Source organism: Hypomesus transpacificus, unplaced genomic scaffold, assembly GCF_021917145.1.
Source record: "Hypomesus transpacificus isolate Combined female unplaced genomic scaffold, fHypTra1 scaffold_264, whole genome shotgun sequence".
Taxonomy (NCBI): domain Eukaryota; kingdom Metazoa; phylum Chordata; class Actinopteri; order Osmeriformes; family Osmeridae; genus Hypomesus; species Hypomesus transpacificus.
The window spans coordinates 102,501-125,000 of NW_025813791.1; the positions used below are offsets into that span (position 1 = coordinate 102,501).

The 22,500-nt window shown below is 52.0% G+C and overlaps 1 protein-coding gene across 1 annotated transcript in view; it reads right to left on the reverse strand.

The window, feature by feature from the left end:
- The window catches only part of srgap1a (SLIT-ROBO Rho GTPase activating protein 1a), a 68,446-nt gene that overhangs the window by 42,659 nt on the left and 3,287 nt on the right, over nucleotides 1–22,500 (reverse strand). Inside the window, 2 exon segments of the mRNA XM_047014636.1 lie at nucleotides 562–724; nucleotides 6,598–6,793. Coding sequence (XP_046870592.1) covers nucleotides 562–724; nucleotides 6,598–6,793 — 359 coding nt within the window.

The window sequence follows — 22,500 nt, forward strand, 5'->3', positions numbered from 1 at the left end:
GCCACAAAGCCCTGGCAGAGGAAGTGGGCTGCCACGACTTCCTGTCTGTGTGTTCCGTGGGGGCTGCAGACCACATGAAGCCCTCGCAGTCATCATCAGGACTTGTCTATTCATTACACCATGAAAATGGTCTCTACTACTCTGATCAGCCAGTCACATCTGCACAGCCTACAGCTAGAGAGAGAGAGAGAGAGAGAGAGAGAGAGAGAGAGAGAGGAGAAAAAGAGAGAGAGAGGCAAAGAAAAAGTGAGAGGAAAGAGAGAGAAAACAAGAAAGGTAGAGAGAGTGGGGAGAGGAAAGAAAAAGAAGAAAAAAGTAGGACAGAGAGAAAAGAGGGAAAAGGAGGAGAGCGTGCAGGCCTAGCTTGTAATTTGGGCCTGTGGTCTAATCATGTGACTCGGCGGCCGGGGAGGGGGGGGTGGGGAGGAGGGGGGCAGGTTTGTGATGGGAGGGGGCTGAGCGATGGTAAAGGCCCCCAATGAGCCTCGCATGTGACCTCTGACCTCTGGCGTGGGTTACTGCTGAGGAGGGGGTCAAGGGTCCCCTTCCTGAGGGTCTCACCTTCTTGAGCAAGCGCGTGGAGTCCTCACTGATCTGCATGAACCTCATGATGACGTTGTTGAGGTAGATGTCGCTGAGCGTGGCGTGGTCCTTGCTCTCCCTCCTCACCTGGTTCAGGAGCAGGTACCAGCAGTTCACTGGGGACAGCAGATTCTGGTCCTTTCTGTGGAGAGACAAGGAGAGAGGAGGCTTGGTCAGGGCGGAAGCTGCTGTGGGACTGCCAACGTGGCTCTGTGTGTGTGTGTGTGTGTGTGTGTGTGTGTGTGTGTGTGAGCATGCAGTGTGCCCCCCCCCCCCCTTCTCACAGAGCAGAAAGTTGTGAGACTTCCTAAAGTGGATCAGCTTCTTAACAACAGCAGTGCTAGTGTTAGTGCTTCCCTGGCTTCCCCTGGTGATAAGTGCCCTATATATTCTTAATGTCGGTCCTCTTTCCGGCACTCGCTATATCTATATGTGTGTGTATGTGTGTGTGTGTCTGTGTGTGTGTGTTTGTGTGTGTGTTTGTGTGTGTGTGGCACATTGCGTCAGAGGTGCAAGCCAGACTGGTAGGTTTAATCAGTGATGGTTCTGGGACATTGCATTAGATAATGTTCTGAGCCAACCTGACTTCTAGCAACTAGGGAGAAGTGTCAACAGCGGCCCAGGAAGCCAAGGAAACTAAAGTTCCCTTTTAGCTTGTTACACTTCGACTCAGTTTATAGTGTACGGTTTGAAACAGTAGAGATGAGGACTGAGAGAGAGAGAGAGAGAGAGAGAGAGAGAGAGAGAGAGAGAGAGAGAGAGAGAGAGAGAGAGAGAGAGAGAGAGAGAGAGAGAGAGAGAGAGAGAGAGAGAGAGAGAGAGAGAGAGAGAGAGAGAGGAATAAAGTTAGTTGCGAGCCCTGGTTATGGGTCAGGTGGTCACACCAACAAGCTCCCCAGAGCAGGAAAGAAACGACAGCTTTTCTTCATGTTCTATGCTTGATGAATAGCAAACCAAACCTCCTGTGTGTCTGGTATCCCTTTGTGGGACGACTCGATAACAGGAAGCAAGCTGCGTATGGCAAGATAGGCCAGAGTCTGGGCCGACTGGAAAACATCCTAACCTGACACACACAATTTCTCACAAATATGAAAGGGATGTAATAATACAATTTAGCTAAGAGCTCACTGGTGTATGGAGGCCACTTGTACCGAAGCGGGGGGATGTCACCACACACGCACACACACGGAGTGATGTATGGGGGACACTTGTACCAGAGTAGTCAGGAACAAACAGTTATGGCTGCAGAACTGCTGGACAGAATCACACACACATACCTGGTGTTTGTGATTGCTTCTTCCTGTATGATCATGGAAGAGCAGTGAGTCTGAGATGTTGCACTAGTGTGTGTGCGTGTGTGTGTGTGTGTGTGTGTGTGGCAGCAAAGTTAAAGAACTGGGCCACCAAAACCCTCCTAGGAACTGGTTGTGGTTGTGATACCTGCCTGTTCCCTCTAGCTCCACTCTACTCCAGCCCACCTAAGAGCAGCACAGCAAGGTTCTATGCACTGACCCAATTCACCAGAGAACACCCCCCCACACACACACCCCACACGCACACACTCTATATCCAAGCATTGCATGAAAATACCACAAAGAGTGGGGAAAGTATTAAAGATCCCATGACATGCTGTTTTTGGATGCTTTTATATAAGCCTTAGTGGTCCCCTAATACTGTATCTGAAGTCTCTTTCCCAAATTTCAGCCTTGGTACAGAGTTAAAGCCACTACAAGCAGTCCCACAATGAGCTTTCCTCAGGACGCGCTGTTTCTGTGTCTGTAGCTTTAAATGCTATGAGGAAGAAAGAGGCGAGGCTAACTGCCATGCTTTGGTTGTTTGCAAGCCATGATATCTTGAGGAAAAACCAGCTCACTTAGCTCATTTTTTCATTGGTGGGCCAAATTCTTTGCGCGGGCAAAGCAGAGAAAGGGGCGTTAACCTTCCTCCTTGTGACGTCACAAGGAGAGGATATTCAAAACCGAGCGTTTGAGCTTTAACTTTCTCAAAGGCGGAAAAGAATAGCCAGGTCTTGTTTAACACCTGTCTAAATTTCTAGCCACTGGGGGACCGAAGGCAGGCTAGGGGAACTTATATTAATGTTAAATAACCTCCTAAAGTGAAGTTTTCATGTCATGGGACCTTTAAGAGACGCCACAATTTAGACCACCACATTCTTTCACAGAGGCCCTAAAATCCACCACCGTGACACCAAAACAATGAGGACTTTACAATAACATAGTCTATGTGACAGCACAGAGATGGACAGCCGTTAGCATAGCACGCTAGCTCCAGCTGGATGGAAACAGTGGAGCCACACAAGCCCTCCTATAAATCAATGCAGAGTACAGAGGCCAGTGTTCTGGGGGGGGGGGAGGGAGAGGCCAGAGGGCTGGGTAGGGAGGGAGAGATATGACATGGGCCATGGCAGCAAATTGACCCCTGGGAGTCTGCTAGCCGCAGGAAACTTTCACTATGTCATCATTTCCTGTCCCGTGCAGGAAGTAGGTTAGATGGGGGGGGGTGGCAGAGACAGGTAGAGAAACATGAGCTTACTCCCCCCCCCCCCCCCCAACACTAAGTTCATCAGGGTCAGTATCAAACAATTGCCTCCACCATGAAGAACTGACAATGAAGCAGAATGTCCTGCTCTATGTGCTGTCTTCATACAGGGGCTTATCTGCTGCACTCAGACAGACAAGGACACTGATACCATCTTTCATTAATAAGCCTCTTTGTATGCGCATGTGTCTGAGTGACTATCTGTGTGTGTGTGTGTCTGTGTGTGTGTGTGTGACTGTGTGTGTTTACAGCCATCCCAGAGTGGGTTGTGGAGTTGTACAGTTAGAGGAGCTACAGCAGAGAGAATGAAAGGTCTTAAAGAGCCGACAGGCACAGAGAGGAACACACAACCACTTCCTGTCCCGTTAGAAGGTCTGAAGACAGAACAACAGACTCATTACAGGCCATCTGCATTCCATTGAACCCACTGGTGGAAGAAAAAACTCATTCTGGAGCCTTGAAGACAAGTGGGGGGGAAAAACGTTGAAACTACGCAGAGATGATCAGGTTTGGAAGAGGATCGGGTACCAGCTCAAATCAGGATCAGAAATGTTCTGTGTAAAGGACCTCAGCCGTCCTAGGACAGATGGCTGTTTGGGAGGCGTTAGGCCTAATCAGGAAGCTTAACACTGTGTTCCAGATAGAACACATCCAGTCTCCTCAGTCTCTCTAAGGGGTTAGAGTTGGCCTTGTCCCACTCAGTCTCTCTGAGGGTTAAAGTTGGTCCTTGTCTGTGTTTGAATAATACACTTCTACCTCCTCCCTTTCTGTTCTCTGCTCCTTCCATGTGGCCCTCCCTGAACAAACACTGAATACTCCCTGTTTGTTCTGCTAACAGCCACAGCTACAGCTACAGAACACACAGGACAGGAGAGGCCTGGCTGGTTGACTGACTAGCTGGCTGGCTGGTTGACTGACTGACTGCAGCAGAGCCAGGCCCAGCTCCACACACTAACAGCCAGTCAGAGGGAGCGCTTCGCCTACCCTCGCACCAGCCAATCAGAGGGAACTTTTCTCCAACCCTCGCACCAGACAATCAGAGGGAACTTGTCTCCTACCCTCGCACCAGCCAATCAGAGGGAGCGCTTCTCCTACCCTCGCACCAGCCGGCCCCAAGGAAAACAACACAGAGAATGTTGAAGACACAGAAGCCCTTCTGTGCAGGGCCGGTTTACAGCAGGAACATGAGCCACATGGTTCCCGGCCCACGGAAGACCTCTCCCTGTTGTTCACACGTCTCACGTTTACGGAGCGGACGCATATGCGGCTGCCCGCTCCGCACATGTTTACCCTGCGAGTTAACGCACCACAATCTGAGTCACGCCATTCAAACTGCAGGAAGCCCATGATGGAGCCCTGCAGATCCCCTTTAGTCCCCGCATGCTTGTACCAGTCACACACAGGCACATGCGTACATGAGGGGGGGAAGAGGAGGAGGAGGAGGAGGAGGAGAAGAGGAGGGGGGGAAGAGGAGGAGGAGGAGGGGAAGAGGAGGGGGGGATGAGGGGAAGAGGAGGAGGAGGGGAAGAGGAGAAGGAGGGGAAGAGGAGGAGGAGGAGGAGGAGGGGAAGAGGAGGAGGGGAAGAGGAGGAGGAGGAGGAGGAGGGGAAGAGGAGGAGGGGAAGAGGAGGAGGAGGAGGGGAAGAGGAGGAGGAGGAGGCACCATCGCACACTGCAGCAGGTTAGATCTCATTCCGTGTGGTCAGCTGTGAGTTTCTCTCTCGCGTGCTGAGTCAGACCTCAACCCATATGGTTCTGCTCCAGAAGATCACGTCAAACATCACAGGCTTTTACACCAGTTCCTACAATTTAGAGTAAAGCATTGTGGGAGGAATGGTTTTCCTCGCACGAAGACCCAAACTCCCACAATTCCTGTGTAGCTGGATATCCAAGCAGGGTTGTGAAGGGTGAGCAGGTGACACACGGGAAGGGAAAGGTCTGTAACTGAACCACAACGGATCCCCAGAGGGGCTGGCCTGGAACAATGACACATTATTCAGGATAGAAAGATGAGAGGGAAACAGCCATATTGAATATTTATCGCCCCAGGATCTCGTAAAATGTGCCTTTATAAATATATTGCATTTAAATATTTAATGCTCATACGTTCATATATCAGGAATGCATACATTTTATATGTATTCATGAACAGAGACGTTATAAACCATCTAGACTGCTTGAGCTATTATTAAAGGAGATGTTAAGATGGCAGAGAAGAGGAGAGGCTGGGAGGAGAGGAGAGAGGAGGCTGGGAGGAGAGGAGAGGCTGGGAGGAGGCTGGGAGGAGAGGAGAGAGGAGGCTGGAAGGAGAGAAGAGAGGAGGCTGGGAGGAGGCTGGGAGGAGAGGAGAGAGGAGGCTGGAAGGAGAGAAGAGAGGAGGCTGGGAGGAGAGGAGAGGCTGGGAGGAGGCTGGGAGGAGAGGAGAGAGGAGGCTGGGGGGAGAGGAGAGAGGAGGAGAGGCTGGGAGGAGAGGAGAGGAGGCTGGGAGGAGAGGAGAGAGGAGGAGAGGCTGGGAGGAGAGGAGAGAGGAGGAGAGGCTGGGAGGAGAGGAGAGGAGGCTGGGAGGAGAGGAGAGAGGAGGCTGGAAGGAGAGGAGAGGAGAGAGGAGGCTGGGAGAAGAGAGAGGAGGCTGGAAGGAGAGGAGAGGAGAGAGGAGGCTGGGAGGAGAGAGAGGAGGCTGGAAGGAGAGGAGAGGAGAGAGGAGGCTGGGAGGAGAGGAGGCTGGGAGGAGAGGAGAGAGGAGGCTGGAAGGAGAGGAGAGAGGAAGCTGGGAGGAGAGGAGAGAGGAGGCTGGAAGGAGAGGAGAGAGGAGGCTGGGAGGAGAGGAGAGAGGAGGCTGGGAGGAGAGGAGGCTGGGAGGAGAGGAGAGAGGAGGCTTGAAGGAGAGGAGAGAGGAGGCTGGGAGGAGAGGAGAGAGGAGGCTGGAAGAAGAGGAGAGAGGAGGCTGGGAGGAGAGGAGAGAGGAGGCTGGAAGGAGAGGAGAGAGGAGGCTGGGAGGAGAGGAGAGAGGAGGCTGGGAGGAGAGGAGAGAGGAGGCTGGGAGGAGAGGAGAGAGGAGAGATTAGGCTGGGAGGAGAGGAGAGAGGAGGCTGGGAAGAGAGGAGAGAGGAGGCTGGAAGAAGAGGAGAGAGGAGGCTGGGAGGAGAGGAGAGAGGAGGCTGGAAGGAGAGGAGAGAGGAGGCTGGGAGGAGAGGAGAGAGGAGAGATTAGGCTGGGAGGAGAGGAGAGAGGAGGCTGGGAGGAGAGGAGAGAGGAGGCTGGGAGGAGAGGAGAGAGGAGAGATTAGGCTGGGAGGAGAGGAGAGAGGAGGCTGGGAAGAGAGGAGAGAGGAGGCTGGAAGGAGAGGAGAGAGGAGGCTGGGAGGAGAGGAGAGAGGAGGCTGGAAGGAGAGGAGAGACTACAAGAACATACAAAGAATGCTGAGTCACTCAAACATGCATCACACAAACTCCTTACTTGTACTGTTGGTGATCCTTGGTGCTGCGGGTCTTAGCCATGAAGCGCTCAGCCAGCTTCTCAAGGTTTCTGGAATATTCCATCTCGATCTCAGACTTCTTCCTGAAGAAGTCCTGCAGGTCCTGGAGCAGCTGGACCCTCATATCCGTCTGCTGGTCCAGACATTTCTGCTGCTCCACCAGCTGAGCTCGGATCTCTGAGGGGAGGCCACAGGAGTCAGAGGTCAAAGGAAATGGTAGCCAATCACTTAGCAGGAAAAAATCGTTGGGCAGGTTATGAGGCAAGCAGTGGGTCAGATATATGATTTATTGTAACCACAGCCACTATGGATACGTGACAGGTCAGAACAAGGTACCAATCGGATAGCACTGGAACATATCACGTAATTCAACCCCCTTAAGTAAAGCAATCCCCTAAGGTAGTGAGCTTCAGAAGCCTATCTAATAAGGATTTTTGTGGTGAGGGATGTTCAGGTTTGTTAAGAGAGGAGTGGAATAGGCTAGCTGGTCTCAGGGGTGTCATAAAAACACAGACAAGGACACACACACAAACACTCACACACTCACATAGAGGCCGGGGAAGAAGGCAGTGACGTGTAAACAGGCTGTTTGAAGTGGCACACACACACCATACTCCCTGGTGAGGAATCTCACCTGTCAGAGAGAGGTTCACTAGGCATCACACCCACACACACCCACCCACACACACAACCACTGCTTTCCAGCTTCGCTTCTCTTAGAAGCAGGCCCTCCTATACACACACACACACAAGTCTCTTCTTTCCGTGTGTAGTGGATGTCTCCTACAGGAAGCTTCCGGCAGGGCTGGAAGTCTCCGCCAGGGGAGGAGAGTGGAGAAGCGTGAAGAGGTGATGTAAACACACACAGTGCCAGAGCAGGGGAGGACAGTGAATCACCCCCAGCTGAAGACTGCTTGGCTAAAGACCGGACTGGTGACTCACTACCTGAAAGGGAGGGTACCCCATGTTAGGTGGCACACCCCTGAACACTGCAGGGCCCTGGGCATGTGTAGAACTGGTCTGCATGTCTGGATAAGGGAAGGCTGTTGTGTCAATGTAAATGGAGGCTTTAACCCTGGAAACAAGCAGTCAGTCAGCATCAGACTATACACTGACCTCAAACACACTTACATTGCACACATAAACCCATCATTAACACACAAGCCCTAGCCTACCTTACAGACACACACACAGCTTAAACATGCAACGCCTGCCTTACCAGCCCATGCTGCTGCAGTTGAGTCACTAAGAACTTAGTTCGAGAGACAGGCAAACTCGACTGAACTCTGGTCCTTATGGCACATCAGGCCGTCACACTATTTATCAACAAAAGGAGCAGAGCCTCACTCAATATGCTTATGCAAAGAGCTCTTCCACAAACACACGCCAGAAGGATCCGGGGCCCATTTGATGCCCATAAATATGCCACTATGTCTAGCTGATCAATGATCAATCAATTGCTTACTCATGGAAAGGTATCCAGCTTTGGGGTCCTGTGTGTGTGTGTGTGTGTGTATGCGCGCACACTAGTGGAATTACCCAGTGGTCCATATCCATTAATCAGTATTAAAGTGTCCCCAGTCTTGATAAATAAATGAGCAAAGTGGTTTGTATTAGCGAGACTTGATTAGGCGTTCTCCTTGCCAAGACTTTCAAAGAAAAGCACCTCTCACTGTTTCGCCTCAAAGGGATCTCAACCATTAAGGGATGAGACAGACAAACTCTTTACAGCGTTCCGTTTTTTGCCCAATGTCTAATCTAATTGGCAGAGGGAGTTGAAAGGCTGTATTAGTCAAGCAATGGGAGATCAAACCCAGACATGAGTTGATGATGTGGCGTTTCCTGTGAGAATTCTCGTTTCCAATGCAAGCTCACGGAACTTTTAAATTCACAGAATAAATTTTCATGGAAAGTTGCGGCCCAGAGCCCATGTAGGAAGTGTCTCTACGTGGCTCTGGTGACCCATTGTTTGGTAGGGTGCCGGGAGTCTAAATTCGAGCAGAATCGGCCGGCTCTGTGCGGAGCTTGGAATAGCATTCTATACTTCTTTGTTGTTCTAGCAGTCTTATGCTAGCTGGTTTCGTTTTGACTGGGTAAATAGGCCTTTCTGATGTTGCTCAGCCACAAATGCCTTAATAAACGCATCGAATAAGGTTCGCTTCTCTTGCTAGCCGATCTGTTCGCCTGACTTGCGTCGCCACTGCCAGCTATCCCACTCTGCCTTGCGGGGCCTGTCCTTTGAACACGAATGGGAAGCTGAATTTTGCTGTTCACACAACGTTTTCAACTAAAAACGGAAAACATTTTATGCGGTTTGTCGGTTCGTTTACACGACATGGCGTTTTGGTCCCTGAAAACGCAAACTTTTGAAAACGACACCGCTATCGTCTCCGTGTAGACATACAGATTCGTATCGTCTCCGTGTAAACGCCAATTCGTTAAACGATGACTTCGTATTAGGAGTTCGGTCTATAGGCACGCGCGCAAGTACTTCAAAACAACGCCAGATTTAAAACTACAATCGCTATGTTGAAGAACGCTTGGATGGGGGGTGGAGATGGAGGTCGGCAGCGGAGGAAAGGATAGGGTGCAATAGGAGGGTGTAGGTGTTTTCGAGGGGGGGGGGGGGGGGGGGGGGGGGGGGAGAGACATCAAAGGTCTCTGTGATCCACTTCAAACACAGAGGAGATGGAAGCACCTGTGCACTGCTGGGAACTGCCATAACCAGGACCTGAAACAAGTCAACGGTTGTGGCAGGTGGCTGGAACAAACACCAGCTCTCCCTCTTTCTCTCACCCTCTCTCTCCCTCCTTCCCTACCTCCTTCTCTTTCTCCCTTCTCACTCTCTCACTCACTCAGAGGCATGCAAACTGGATGGGGGGAGGGAGGTTGCATACATTGGCATGTACACTGGGGGACAAGGACAATGGCCGAGAGGCCTGAGGTCTTTGTGGCATTCAGTTTGAACCAAAGCCCTTTTGTTCAGGCCTGGCCCTAGTCAAGCCACCCTTTGAAGTGCACACAACAAATGCTTCCCATATCCCCTATTCATGAAAGCAAAAATGGCCAAACTGTGAGTTGCTTTTGAAGGCCCTGTCTGTCTGCTCTGCTTGGACAAGGTTGATGTGCCAGCAGATCTGGATCGTGACCCACAGCGTTGACCCTCTGAGCACAGCTTGGACACTGTCACAGAAACACACTCTCTAGAATTAGGAAAGAAGCTGTTCACATTGCTATAACTCTTACTCAGTCAAATATCTCCCCTGGTCTTCTCCTCCGTGACATAGCATGTCCTTGGTTCCTGAGCGACACACAGATTGTCAAATTCACACAGTGCCCGGTTGGCGAGATAATCGAGACAGAGAGAGATCCTTGCCTTTACAGTTAGAAAATGAGTCCTGCAGTTTCTTTCCTCCTCTCCTCCTAGTCCATCTCTGCCAGCTGCTATGTAGGGCATGCTGTACTAGGCTGAGCTGTTCTCAAGCTAACCTGGAGAGATACCTCCAGACCCATTACCACCATCAGCATCACCTGATGTAGCACCAGACACAGGGCCCATGGGGGGTACTCGACAGCTCAGCACAGGGTTTTTTGTGGGGGGGGTGCATCCTGTAGAGGAAATAGTGAGGGGGTAAATATCTTCAGAAGGTAAACTGGCACATTATGTTCGCGTGCCGGAGTGTGTGTTTGTGTGTGTGTGTGTGTGTGGGGGGGGGGGGGTATGGTGTTACAGCATAGCACCATGACATCACTAAGGGAATAGTGAACCATTCATGGTCTTGGATGACAGCCTCTCTATCTTGGGTCAGTCTTACACACACACACACACACACACACACACACACACACACACACACACACACACATGTTGTTTGAGTGAGTCACCACCATGAGCTCATGATGTCACAGAGCAGTAGTGGGTCGGTGCTGCTCGCTGATGAAGACGCCAGCCGCGTCCAGGATGACATCACCCTGGGAGAGACGCTAGGCTACAGTCTCACACTGGCATCCTGGCACCTTAGCTAACCAACTAGTGTCCCCATAGCCTCCCATACTGGTACCTTAGCTATGAGTGTCCCCACAGCTTTGGAATGTCAGTGAGAGAGCCAAGAACATTGACTTGTTGGCTGGAACTGCCCTGGTCCCAGGGGCCCTATCCAAACCATGCAGACAACACAGGCCAGAGACACTAACCAACAGGCCTTTATATCTACTGTGAAAACATTGGCAGCATGAGACTGGAATTATTCTCGGCACAATTTGCATGCTTTTGAACTGACATGAGCTGTTTAAACAGGATTCAGTCCATGTGGAGTTTCAGAGGCGGTCTGCCTGTGTGTGCATGTGTGTGTGTGTGTGTGTGTGTGCGTGTGTGTGTGTGTGGGGGGGATTTGTTTGTTGCTGCAGCCATATCACTGTCCCCAGGGAGCAGAGGGCTGTGAACTACTATTATTCTGTCACTGCCTCCTATTGCGCGAGTGCACTCACACACTCACACTCTACACACACACAAACGGACACAGAGGAACACACACACACAGACAGACAGGGACACATGCACAGGCATCCGCACGCACACACACACACAGAGAACACATGCTGTTCTGCTGGATCAGCTCTGGTTCCTTTGTTCCCCTGCCCTGCAGGACGGTGTGGTCAGCTGATGCATCGGTGTCTAGCTCCTTCCTGCTCCCAGACTCTCCAGGGCCTTCACGCCAGATCACCACCCCCCAGACGGGTCATCGCTGCCTCCCGGAATCAGGCGCTCCGCCACCATAGCAAAGACGACCACATTAGCTGGTGGCTCATTACTATCTAACTGCTACATGTTTGACAGATGAGTGCTCTCTCTTCTGTGATATGAGAGAAACCAAGCCTGTTCAGCAGAGTCATTATTTTAATGTCTAATCGCAAGCAATCACTGCAACTAATAACCCTCCATCGCTGGTAGCTCGTCTCTGCCAACTAGCCACAGTCGCTAGGGCAACAGCTCAACAAGATACAACTCCTGCTTCAGGCTCAGGGGTGTGTGTGTGCGATGTTGTGTGGGGTGTGTGTGTGTGTGTGTGTGGGGGGGTTCGTCCATCACCACGCTGTGCTACGGTGGCCTGTAAGGGGCATCCGGCAGGGCCAAGCCAAACAGCAGAGGGCTGCTTTAGAGGCTAACTGGTGGGAGAAATGAGCAGCCACACTGTTGATTCAGCTGCAGGGTCATATCCAGCACTACTACTGGCTTTGGACACAACAGCCTGTGTTCTGGCTCCTCAACTGGTCCAGGTTTCTGTGTGTGTGTGTGTGTGTGCATATGTGTGAGAAAGAGAGGGAGAGAGAGAAAGAGAGAGAGAGGGAAGGTGACAGAGATGAGAAAAAGATTCTTCAGAAACTATACAGCTTTAACTCCCCAGTAGACAGTTTCTTGCTGAATCAGGCTGTTTGGGAAATAACATCTCGGCATATCTCAGATATACCAACCCCCCCCCCCTCCCACCCCTCATTCCCACAGTTGAAAAATGACACTGAGCCAAACATCTAGGCTCCCATTGTACTTGTTGTTTGGGAATAGCAGTGATGGAAAGGAGTTTGAGGGGATGAAGCTCATGTGTCTTCCCAGACCACCTGGTCTCCTCCTCAGCTAGCTCGCCCCGGGCCCGGCCTGTCCAGGCAGGCCCACCCTCCCACAGTTAGGACCTTTTATTTGGGTAAAACTCTCTGTTTGAGGTAGCAGAGCTGAAGCCACGAACCTGAACTAAGGGGTAACATCCAAAGCAGCTCCTGGGGACATTAGACATTCCTGGAACTTCCAGCGGGATCCGACAGAGAGAGAGGGGTGGCGTGCTCACATTGAGCCCCTCTGGGGATCTCCACGGAAACAAGGAGGGGACAGGGAGGATGTAGGAGAGGGGCTGATGTGATGATGACGTGAAGAGTGTGTGTGTGTGTGTGTGTGTGTCCAGACGAATTTCAATAAGCAGTTTCCTGATCTAGGTTTGTCATGTCAGGTCTGTCTGCAAGTCCCTACCAGGACAGGAATCCCAGCGCTCAATAATCACTCTGTCACTGCTGCAGTCAGGTCGTTTCATATTACTGACAGCAAACCAGTAGGCAAGCTGAGACACATAACTCCCAATAACTTCCTCCCACCCCTTCCCTTCCCCCCCCCTCCCCTTCATCCCTCCCTCCCTCCCTTTGTCCCTTCTCTCTAACCAATCACAGCCATCGTGAATGTGTCCACCTGGACTCCACAGTGCAGACGAGAGAAAAACACTGAAAATAACAACAGAAAATTCGGCTTGTCCCCCCCCTTCCTAAGAAGAAGGGAAGAAATCCCTTCTTACGACTCGCGAGATTATTGTCAGATCAAAGGCATGTTTAGAGGAGCAAATATTGATGTTGGGGAGATGATGTTCTTCGGAAAATAAAAACGGCTCCCAGTGCCAGCTAGCCAACTAGCTACCATCCAATATCTGTCTCAGTAATCAGGACCTCCAGACACCAAGCACACAGAGCTCTCTTGTCTCTCTCTCTGACGTAGTCTCCTCACGCCGCCAGGTAGACCGTCTCCTCAGGACCCCCAGGACACGCCTGGAAGTCCACAACCTTTCTTCGACGAATCATCAACATCAGCTGACTGGGACTCACATGACTGACTCGTTCTTTTTGGTAGCGCCTGTCTCCGTGGCAGCCGGGGGTGAGGTGGGGTGGGTGGGTTACTCAACCTCTGAGGTTATTATGGGGTATGATACGTGATACAAAAGCTGTCCGCAAGGTGAGCTGATAGGCAGAAAGGTATCCGTGTTGGTGGTACAGTTGTAACAGTCGTGGATGCGATATCCATTTTACAATGTCTCAAAGATGTGCCACTTGAGCTTCTCATCTGCCTGAAATGTCGTCTTGACTGTCTGAGCTCACAGCATGTGTGTGCCAGAGAGACAGGCCAGACCAGTCAACATTAGGCAGGGGAGGAAAGTCCATTAATCCGGGAAACTTCAGACGAGAGCAAATACTAGAGTAAAACCACATGGGACACATTTCCCATTCCTCCATGATTTGTACCATATCCCCAAAACAACGTAGAAAAACAACGCGTTCTACTCATGTGTTTTCCTTTTCATTCCTTACCACCCCTCCCTCCCTCCACCCCTCCCTCCCTCCCCCTCTCCGTGTTCCCCCCTCCAGCTTTGGCCCACATGAAACAGACCCTCTCAGGAAGTGGGGTTTAGGTCTTTGATTGAGCTCAGTCAAACAGCAGGGTCAACCAGAGGAGGAACACTGGACCTATTCAAGACCTGCAGCTAGCTAGAGCTGCAGCTAGCTAGAGCTGCAGCTAGCTAGACCTGCAGCTACCTAGACCTGCAGCTAGCTAGAGCTGCAGCTAGCTAGACCTGCAGCTAGCTAGACCTGCAGCTACCTAGACCTGCAGCTACCTAGACCTGCAGCTCATGAGAATCCCAGCAAAGTTCAGTCTGGGCGAGATGTCTCTGAGAGGCGAGGAGTGAGGGAACAGAGAGACAGAGAGAGAGAGAGAAAGAGAGAGAGAGTAAGGGAGCAAGTCAGTGTGGATGAGAGAGAGAGAAACAGAGAGCCAGAGACAGAAAGAGAGAGAGAGAGAGAGAGAGTGAGGGAGCAGGTCAGTGTGGATGAGAGAGATTGAGAGAGAGAGAGAGACAGAGAGAGACAGAGAGAGACAGAGAGAGATAGAGAGAGACAGAGAGAGACAGAGACAGAGAGAGAGAGACAGAGAGAGAGAGAGATAGAGAGACAGAGAGACAGAGACAGAGAGAGACAGAGAGAGTAGGTCAGTGTGGATGAGAGAGTCTTATCTCCAAAGGAGCAGCTGCTGGACAGAGAGAGCTAGCAAAGCTGGAGACACACACCTATACACACACACACACACCAGCGTGTACTAAAAAGCATGTCGTACTGACATTGTAAGTCACGGACACAGCCAAAGACTCGCACACAAACCTAAATTGGTTTCCTCGTCTAAAAGGCAATATTGATTACAGTGGAAATGCTTTTACATGAGCCAACACTGTGTCCTTGTCTACTGGGTGAATATAGGATCTATGCATGTTTGTTTGCTTTGTGTGTTTGTCAATAGAGGCTCAGTCTCATTGTACAATTACCATCATAATCCATTTAACAGCCCCATAGCCAATCGGATTATTGGGATTGTCAGCGCCTGATGTGACCCTGGAGTTTTCTGTAGTACAGAGAGATGGGACACACACAGACACACACACACACACACATACAGACACACACAGACACACACAGACACACACAGACACACACAGACACACACAGACACGACCGCAGAGAGGAAAAACAGGGCGAGGGAGAGAGGGAGAGAACAGGAAAAAGAAATTGAGAGGAAAACAGAGAGAGAGAGAGAGAGAGACAGAGAGAGACAGAGAGAGACAGAGAGAGAGAGACAGAGAGACAGAGAGAGAGACAGAAAGACAGAGAGAGAGAGGGGAAGGAGTGAGCTACCAATCCAGACAGCAGCGACAGGCAGGATCCACAGACCACCCACTGAGTCGCTCCTTCTCTCTGTAGCATAGTGCTTCTCATCACATCTGACAACACGCTAACAGGGGGGGGGGGGGGGGGCTCCTGTTCCCCGCCCTCACCCCCCCCCCCCCCCCCCCGCCCCAGTGTGGACAGGACTGCCCATCCTGGTGTCAACCCTCCGCACAACGTGAGACAGCAGCGATGTAGAAGCCAGGCAGGACACGGAGGAACAGTAGAGAGGGGCCCAGGCTGCTCCAACACACCAAGGGTCATGAGAAGCCCCCCCTCATTCAACCAGCCAAAGCAGACGGGTGACAGCGAATGTCCGTTTTTTTTATGAACCTATTAAGCTCTCCATTTAGTCTTTTTTCTTCATTTGAGTTAATCCATCTGTATGAATCAAAGATTTGAAAGCAGGTCTAAAGGAAGTCTGGAGTTTCTGGGTGCAAGTGGGAGGGAGGGAGGGAGGGTATCGCCTTACACTCACCTTTGTGTCTCCACACGACAGCAAAAACAGGACTGGTGCTATTCTATGGTGTAGATTCACATTTGGCCATCAGTCACACAGAGTGTGTGTGTATAGTGTGTGCGTGTACGTGTAGACCTCAGACCTGTACTCTCCACGAGGCTGCGCTAGGCCAGGTGACCATACATCACCCCCCCCCCCCCCGCCCTGACGCGCCATTAAAAAGAACAAATCACAGGACCCCTGTGGAGACAGAGGCTGCCTCCACACTGCCTGATTAAAAAGGAAGATAAATGATCACAACATTGCTGCCCCTGTCTACAAGCATCTGAGTAAATAAACACACACACACACAGACACACACACACACAGACACACACAGACAGACACAAAGAAAAAGACCTGACAGAGGAACAGTATAAACAAGTGTATGCAACAGAGCAGCATTCATTAAGACAGCCATGTCGCTACAACACTAATTGGCACTTCAGCCCTGCATTCCATTTCCTCGATTTTCTTCATTATTTTTCACGTTGGCTTTTTCAATCGTGAAAAGCAAATGACGAGTGGAACTTTCTCGACCTCAACGTTTCTGTCATCTGGCCTGAGTAGGAAAGCTCTCCCAGATACCCGTGTGATTGCGCCCCTGGTTCTGCCGTTAAAGAGTTTGTCTGCTTCCAAAAAAGAACATTTCCAGGTTAGTGCTCAATTTCCAGGTCTCTCCAGCAGCCTTCATCAGACGCAGGAAGTCTCTCCTCCTCTCTGTTCTCCTGCCAGCCCTGCTCCCTGGGTCTGAGAGAGAAGCCGATTCTAGCATAGGACACTCTTCCATCGGCTCTTTCTAGGCCACCTACCTTTGTAGCGCAGCTCCAGTACCTTTCTCTCTTTGTACTCGTTTTATTTATTTATTTAACCTTTATTTATCCAGGCAAGTCCCAGTACACAGTGACAGAACACAGCGCTCCACACGCCCCCCCTAGCCCCCAAAAAACACTCGCGAGGCCCAGAGAAAGAAACCTTGTGACCAGAAATTCGAAAGAACTGCATTGCATCACCTGGATCGTATGACACTGCATGCTGGCATCCCTGACTACCCTGTATAGTTCTACCATGACATCATCAAAAAAGGCCAGATGGAACGGTGAGATAGAGAGACACCCGAAGGTATCGGGTGTCTTCAGAAGCAGGCCAGAGCGTTGCCGTGTCCCCGTCTGTGTCCAGGTATTTAAAGACAAGGACGTGACGTGAGGACGTGAGGGGCTTGTTCCTTCAATGATGTAACGAGGAAGTCATTACCTAACCTCGTGTAAAGGTTTCAAGTGATGAATTATTCAGCAGCAAAGCTGAAGGCCATTCACTGACACAACAAGCTCCGTCCACCAGGAAATCACCCAGCACAGACACACACACATACGGGGGGGGGGGGGGGGGGGGGGGGGGGGTCGAATGAGGCAGCATGGTCAACGAGTAGAGGCTAAGGGTCATGGTGGGGGTGGAGGAGAGTGGACAGAAGAGGACAAAGGCAAGCGCTCTGCACGTCCTGACTGGCGAGGGAGAGCCGTCCGCTATAGGTGTGTCTACCTAGTTCAGCTTAAGGCATGTTGACTGGATCCACATCCACCCATGGTCCATATCCTACAGGCAGGAGGCTCACCCAATGGAAGAGCAGAACTGCTATTTCAGGTTCAGCTGTGGTCACCATTTACTTAGCGTGTGAGCTACGTCCTCAATGGTGAATGCAGACAAGGTATTTCTGCAGCTGGTGGAGGGAAAGGGCATCTTCCATCGCACATCGGATTTTATGTAGACCTGCTCTCCAACACCAGATCTAGTCTGAGTGTCTGGGAACGAGTTCAGCCTAGTTTTGGAGCATCATTGAGACCTGATTGCAGAGGACTCCTACTTCTCCACAGCCCTAAAATAGCATGGAGGGAGGGAGGGAGGGCCGAGACTTTGAATCACAGATGACCAAAGGAGGGCTTTGCCTCTGACTAACTGCTTCTCCATATGTAACCGCTTGCAGGGGACACAGTTTGTGTGTGTGTGCGTGTGTGTGCGTGTGAGAGGAGTGGGGGGTGGAATATGGCACACAGATCTCTATCTGTGACCGGGTCTTATTTCCGTAGTCTGCTATGCACACACACATCCGTCCGGGCCTGGAAGCTTAGCCCGGTGTCTAGCTTCCAGGGAAGGGGAGCCGGTGGGGGGGGGGGGGGGGGGGGAGGCTGGTGGGGGGGGAGGGGGGGGGGGGGAGGCTGGTGGGGGGGGGGGGGAGGGTGGTGGGGGGGGGGGGGGAGGGTGCAGCAGCACAGCTCACAGCCAGACTGAGACAAGGCCTGGGCAGGGGACGACAGGAGACCAAAGCAGCATGACCGCTGAGAGAGAAATGGGGATTGGAGAAAGTAGGACACCAGTAAAGCAGCCAGAGAGGCACGGCCACCTCCAGCCTGCATGAGACGCCGGTGATGAGACAGCATTGTGTGCTAGGATAAAGGACAGGCAGCTCCTTGGCTCCAAGCTATAATCAATCAGGCTTAGCAGACACAAAGGAGACCTGACCTTTGGCTGACATCTCCATGACCACTGCTTTTTTTCTTTTAAAAGACATGCCTCTTCTCAGCCCCAGCCTTAGTCCCAGCCTTAGTCCCAGCCCCAGCCTTAGTCCCAGCTCCAGGACAGTATCAGCCTCAACCCAGTTCGGCTGTAGTTCCAGCTGTAGTTCCGGCTCTAGTTCCAGCTCTAGTTCAGCTCTAGTTCAGCTCTAGTTCCAGCTCTAGTTCCAGGCCCATCCCAGCTCAAAGCAGCGTAGGCAGTGTGCTAGTTTCAGCCAGTCTAATCTCCCTGGCAGCAGCTCTGCCTGGGGCGGGGGGCTGAGTGGGGTGGCAGTGGGCTCCCCATCCTCCTAAGGTCAGGAGGTCAACATGGGATAAAGATGGAGAGAGGGAAGGGGGAGTGGACGGGGTCAGAAGGATCACAAGATAAACCCCCTCTCCATCGCTGAGGAGGAAGGGGGAGGGGGACAGGGGGAGGGGGACAGGGGGAGGGGGACAGGGGTCAAGCCAGTGAGAGGTTAGGGGAGGGTGGAGATCCAGGAGCAGTCCAGGGTAACGGAGGCTGGTGAAACTACAAGACTGGTCTATCGTCTACAGGGTAAACATGTGGGACAGTAGTGTGTATTCCCTACACCATGGTGGACAGAGAAATGGATGGAGACAGATAGCGACCAGGCGGTGGGGGAACACTGTAATCATTTAGCATGCTCAGCAAAGTCATCGGTGGTCGGCTGGAGGCCGCTGGGAGCTCCAGGGATCAGGGCCGGTGGGCAGATGAACACACACGTGGTCGGACTGGTCAGCATGATCAAACACGGCTCTGCTTTCCTCTCTCTCTAACACTGGGGGTGGTTCAGAGGGGCATTACTCTGAGGGTGGATCAGAGGGGCATTAGTCTGGGGGTGGTTCAGAGGGGCATTAGTCTGGGGGTGGTTCAGAGGGGCATTAGTCTGGGGGTGGTTCAGAGGGGCATTACTCTGGGGGTGGTTCAGAGGGGCATTAGTCTGAGGGTGGTTCAGAGGGGCATTAGTCTGGGGGTGGTTCAGAGGGGCATTACTCTGGGGGTGGTTCAGAGGGGCATTAGACTGTGTGGGGGCAGGAGGGTGAGGGGATAGAGAGAGAGGCCGGGCCCAGGAAGGCTGGGGGCAAGCGGCAGACAGACTTTCCAGGCAGTCAAGACAGTTCACCACACAGCAGGAACAGAAACGCCTGTGTCTTTATCCCTCTTAAGTCTTGAGTGTTAAAGAAGGTAAATGAGTGGTCGGAAATAGAACACAGTTAACAGAAGCAGTGATTATTGATAAGGAAGATGGGGGTGGTTACTGATAGAGAAGGTACAGGAGTGCTTGGGGCGTGAGCAGAGGGAATCCTCCTACTTTAAGGCTGAGAGGATCTGTCTCCTCGTGGTGACAGCCACTTAGGTAAAGCTTTGAACACATCAATAATGCACCAGATGACTTTGTGACCTGACAGTTGACATGCCTGGATAATCAAGTTCATTAACCAACCAGAGGGGAGGGGAGAGGAGGAGAGCAGTTACCTGAGCAGTCAGAGCAGAGTGGGGCAGCAACAGCTTGTGGACAGATTGCCGTGGTCAGTCTTTATTTAGAGTAGGCAGGAAGCCAAAGTGGCAGATGTCACATTGTTTCAAGCAAATGGAGGAAATAAGAAAGGTGGGGGGGTTCGACTTCTAGGATGTTTACATATCTTGAAAAGCTCTCCTCACCACAAAACACACAAACAGCTTAGAGCTAACCTCCACCACATGAAGGGGCTCCACACACTGAATCAGATGAGTCGCCTGATAATGATGGATTGGCATTTATCCAAAGCGACATTCACAGGAGGATTCGAACCATCAAGCTCTTGATCTGCAGTCAGATGCTCTGACACTGAGCTGTACCCAGAGCGCTGTTCTTCTCCTCCCTGCTCTGATCTAACCCACCTGCACCATTCCCCTCACACACCCTGCCTCAGATACACACACACACACCCTGCCTCAGATACACACACATACACACACACCCTGCCTCAGCCATCGAACACACAGTCCCTCTCTGTCTGTCTGTCTGTCTCTCTGTCTGTCTGTCTGTCTGCGTCAGGCAGTCTGTCTGTCTGTCTGCATCAGGCAGTCTGTCTGTCTGTGTCTGCCTGTTTCTATACTTCTGTCTCCACGTCTGCAGTAGGTCAGACCCCCCCCCCCCCCCCCACAAGTCCTCTCAGTTCCCCTTAAAAACGCTGCCTTCATGACTCAGTCCTCCCCTGACTCTCCCTGTGCTTGCGGGTGGTCAAACAGCAAACAGGTTAGGCGCGAGGCTTAGATAAGACCTTTTCATAGAGCCAAATTCAGTCTGTCAGTATCAGTTACAGCCAAGACAATAGCTGTGCCCTCCCCCACTCTCCTCAGACCCCCCTCTGACACAGGCCCACTTGGGTTCCCCTCCCATTGTTTGGTCCGAGGAGCGACCAGGCCTGGTGGGGGGCCGGGGCTGGCGTTGGGGGTTTATCCACGGGGAGGGGCCGGTGTGCTGGGGGGTCCTGGGGGGTCCTGGGGGGTCCTGGGGGGTCCTGGGGGCCTTTGTGGCAGGAGAGAAAGGCTCAAAGGGGGCGGGGGGCTGTGCCAGAACTTGGCTGAGTTTATTAAACAGCAGAGAGGGCGAGTAGCTACAGATGGTGCCGTCAATAACTCCCCACGCCCCGACACACACACACACGCCCCGACACACACACACACACAGCCATACCACAGACAGAGGCGACACAGGAAGGCAAGGTGACAAACTCTGCAGTAAAAGTAGAGGGAGGCAGATGGTAGTGTGTGAGCCTCTCTCTGTGTGTGTGTGTGTGTGTGTGTGTGTGTGTGTGTGTGTGTGTGTGTGTGTGTGTGTGTGTGTGTGTGTGTGGCAGACAGTGTGTGGGTGTGAGCAGGAGTATGTGTGTGTGCGTGCTGCAACAGGAACGAGGTGTGAGATTTCGATCAGGTCCTAAGGCGGTGACCCTGGTAAACACCAGGTGACTTAGCACGTCAGGCAACCAGTCATATCACGTAGTCGGGGGGGAAACACCCTCTTAGCCGGGCGGGCTATTTAAACAGGATATCGCTGCACTCTGCATTGCTTAGTGCGACACAAGATGCTCACCGCTTCTGCCTCCGCCTCCCCAGCCTCCCCCCTCCCCGGCCTCCCCGGCCTCCAGCCTCCCCAGCCTCCGGCCTCCCCCCTCCCCGGCCTCCAGCCTCCCCCCTCCCCGGCCTCCGGCCTCCCCAGCCTCCGGCCTCCCCAGCCTCCCCCCTCCCCGGCCTCCCCCCTCCCCGGCCTCCGGCCTCCCCAGCCTCCAGCCTCCCCAGCCTCCGGCCTCCCCAGCCTTGGTTCTGTGTTCTCGTAGGGGGAATGCGTCGCTGCTCTCTGCTCGGATGTCTAGACAGTGTCTCCATTGGGTGAGGCAGGGAGCCGCTGTGAGCAGAACTATTATGCCAAAACGTGTTTTGTATTGTGTGTAATAAAGTATCAAGTAAATACTACTACTGAGTCCTCCGGCCTGAACCCAGTAAAGAGCAGAGTGTTTGTCCCACTATTAGTCTGACAGATCAGTGAAAGTCAATACCACCACAATAAACCATGTAGGCTGGGATAGCATATCTCTTCACCGTTTCCTCTCATGGAAGCTGTTGACTTCAGTGAAGCCCCAAAAAATACACACTGCTCTTTTCTCTTAAGAAACCAAAAAATAAACACATTAGCTGGTAAAATTAGGCCTAACAGTAAAATACAAAAAGGAAAAACTGATAGAAGCCTGGTATGAGAATGATTCATCTTTACTTAATTGAAGTTGCAGCTGGGGCATTTGACTCAATAAAGAGCAAGTTGTTGGATCACATGACAACACAGCGGTACCACACGTCACATGACAACACCTCTGTACCACACGTCACATGACAACACCGCTGTACCACACGTCACATGACAACACCTCTGTACCACACGTCACATGACAACACCGCTGTACCACACGTCACATGACAACACAGCGGTACCACACGTCACATGACAACACCGCTGTACCACACGTCACATGACAACACAGCTGTACCACACGTCACATGACAACACCCCTGTACCACACGTCACATGACAACACAGCTGTACCATCACCAGTTTCTGCTAGTGCGAGGCTGTACCAGTTTCTGGGTGTGTGAGACCAGCATGTATTTTTCTCGCTCCAAGCATGTCATTCTAGTAACCCCTGTCACGTGGAGAGGCCAAAACTCCTGCTTCAAAGCTAGTGGGGCGTCCCAAAGGCCATCTTTTATGATTGTGTGTGTGTGAGTGCATGTGTGTGTGTAGCTATGTGTG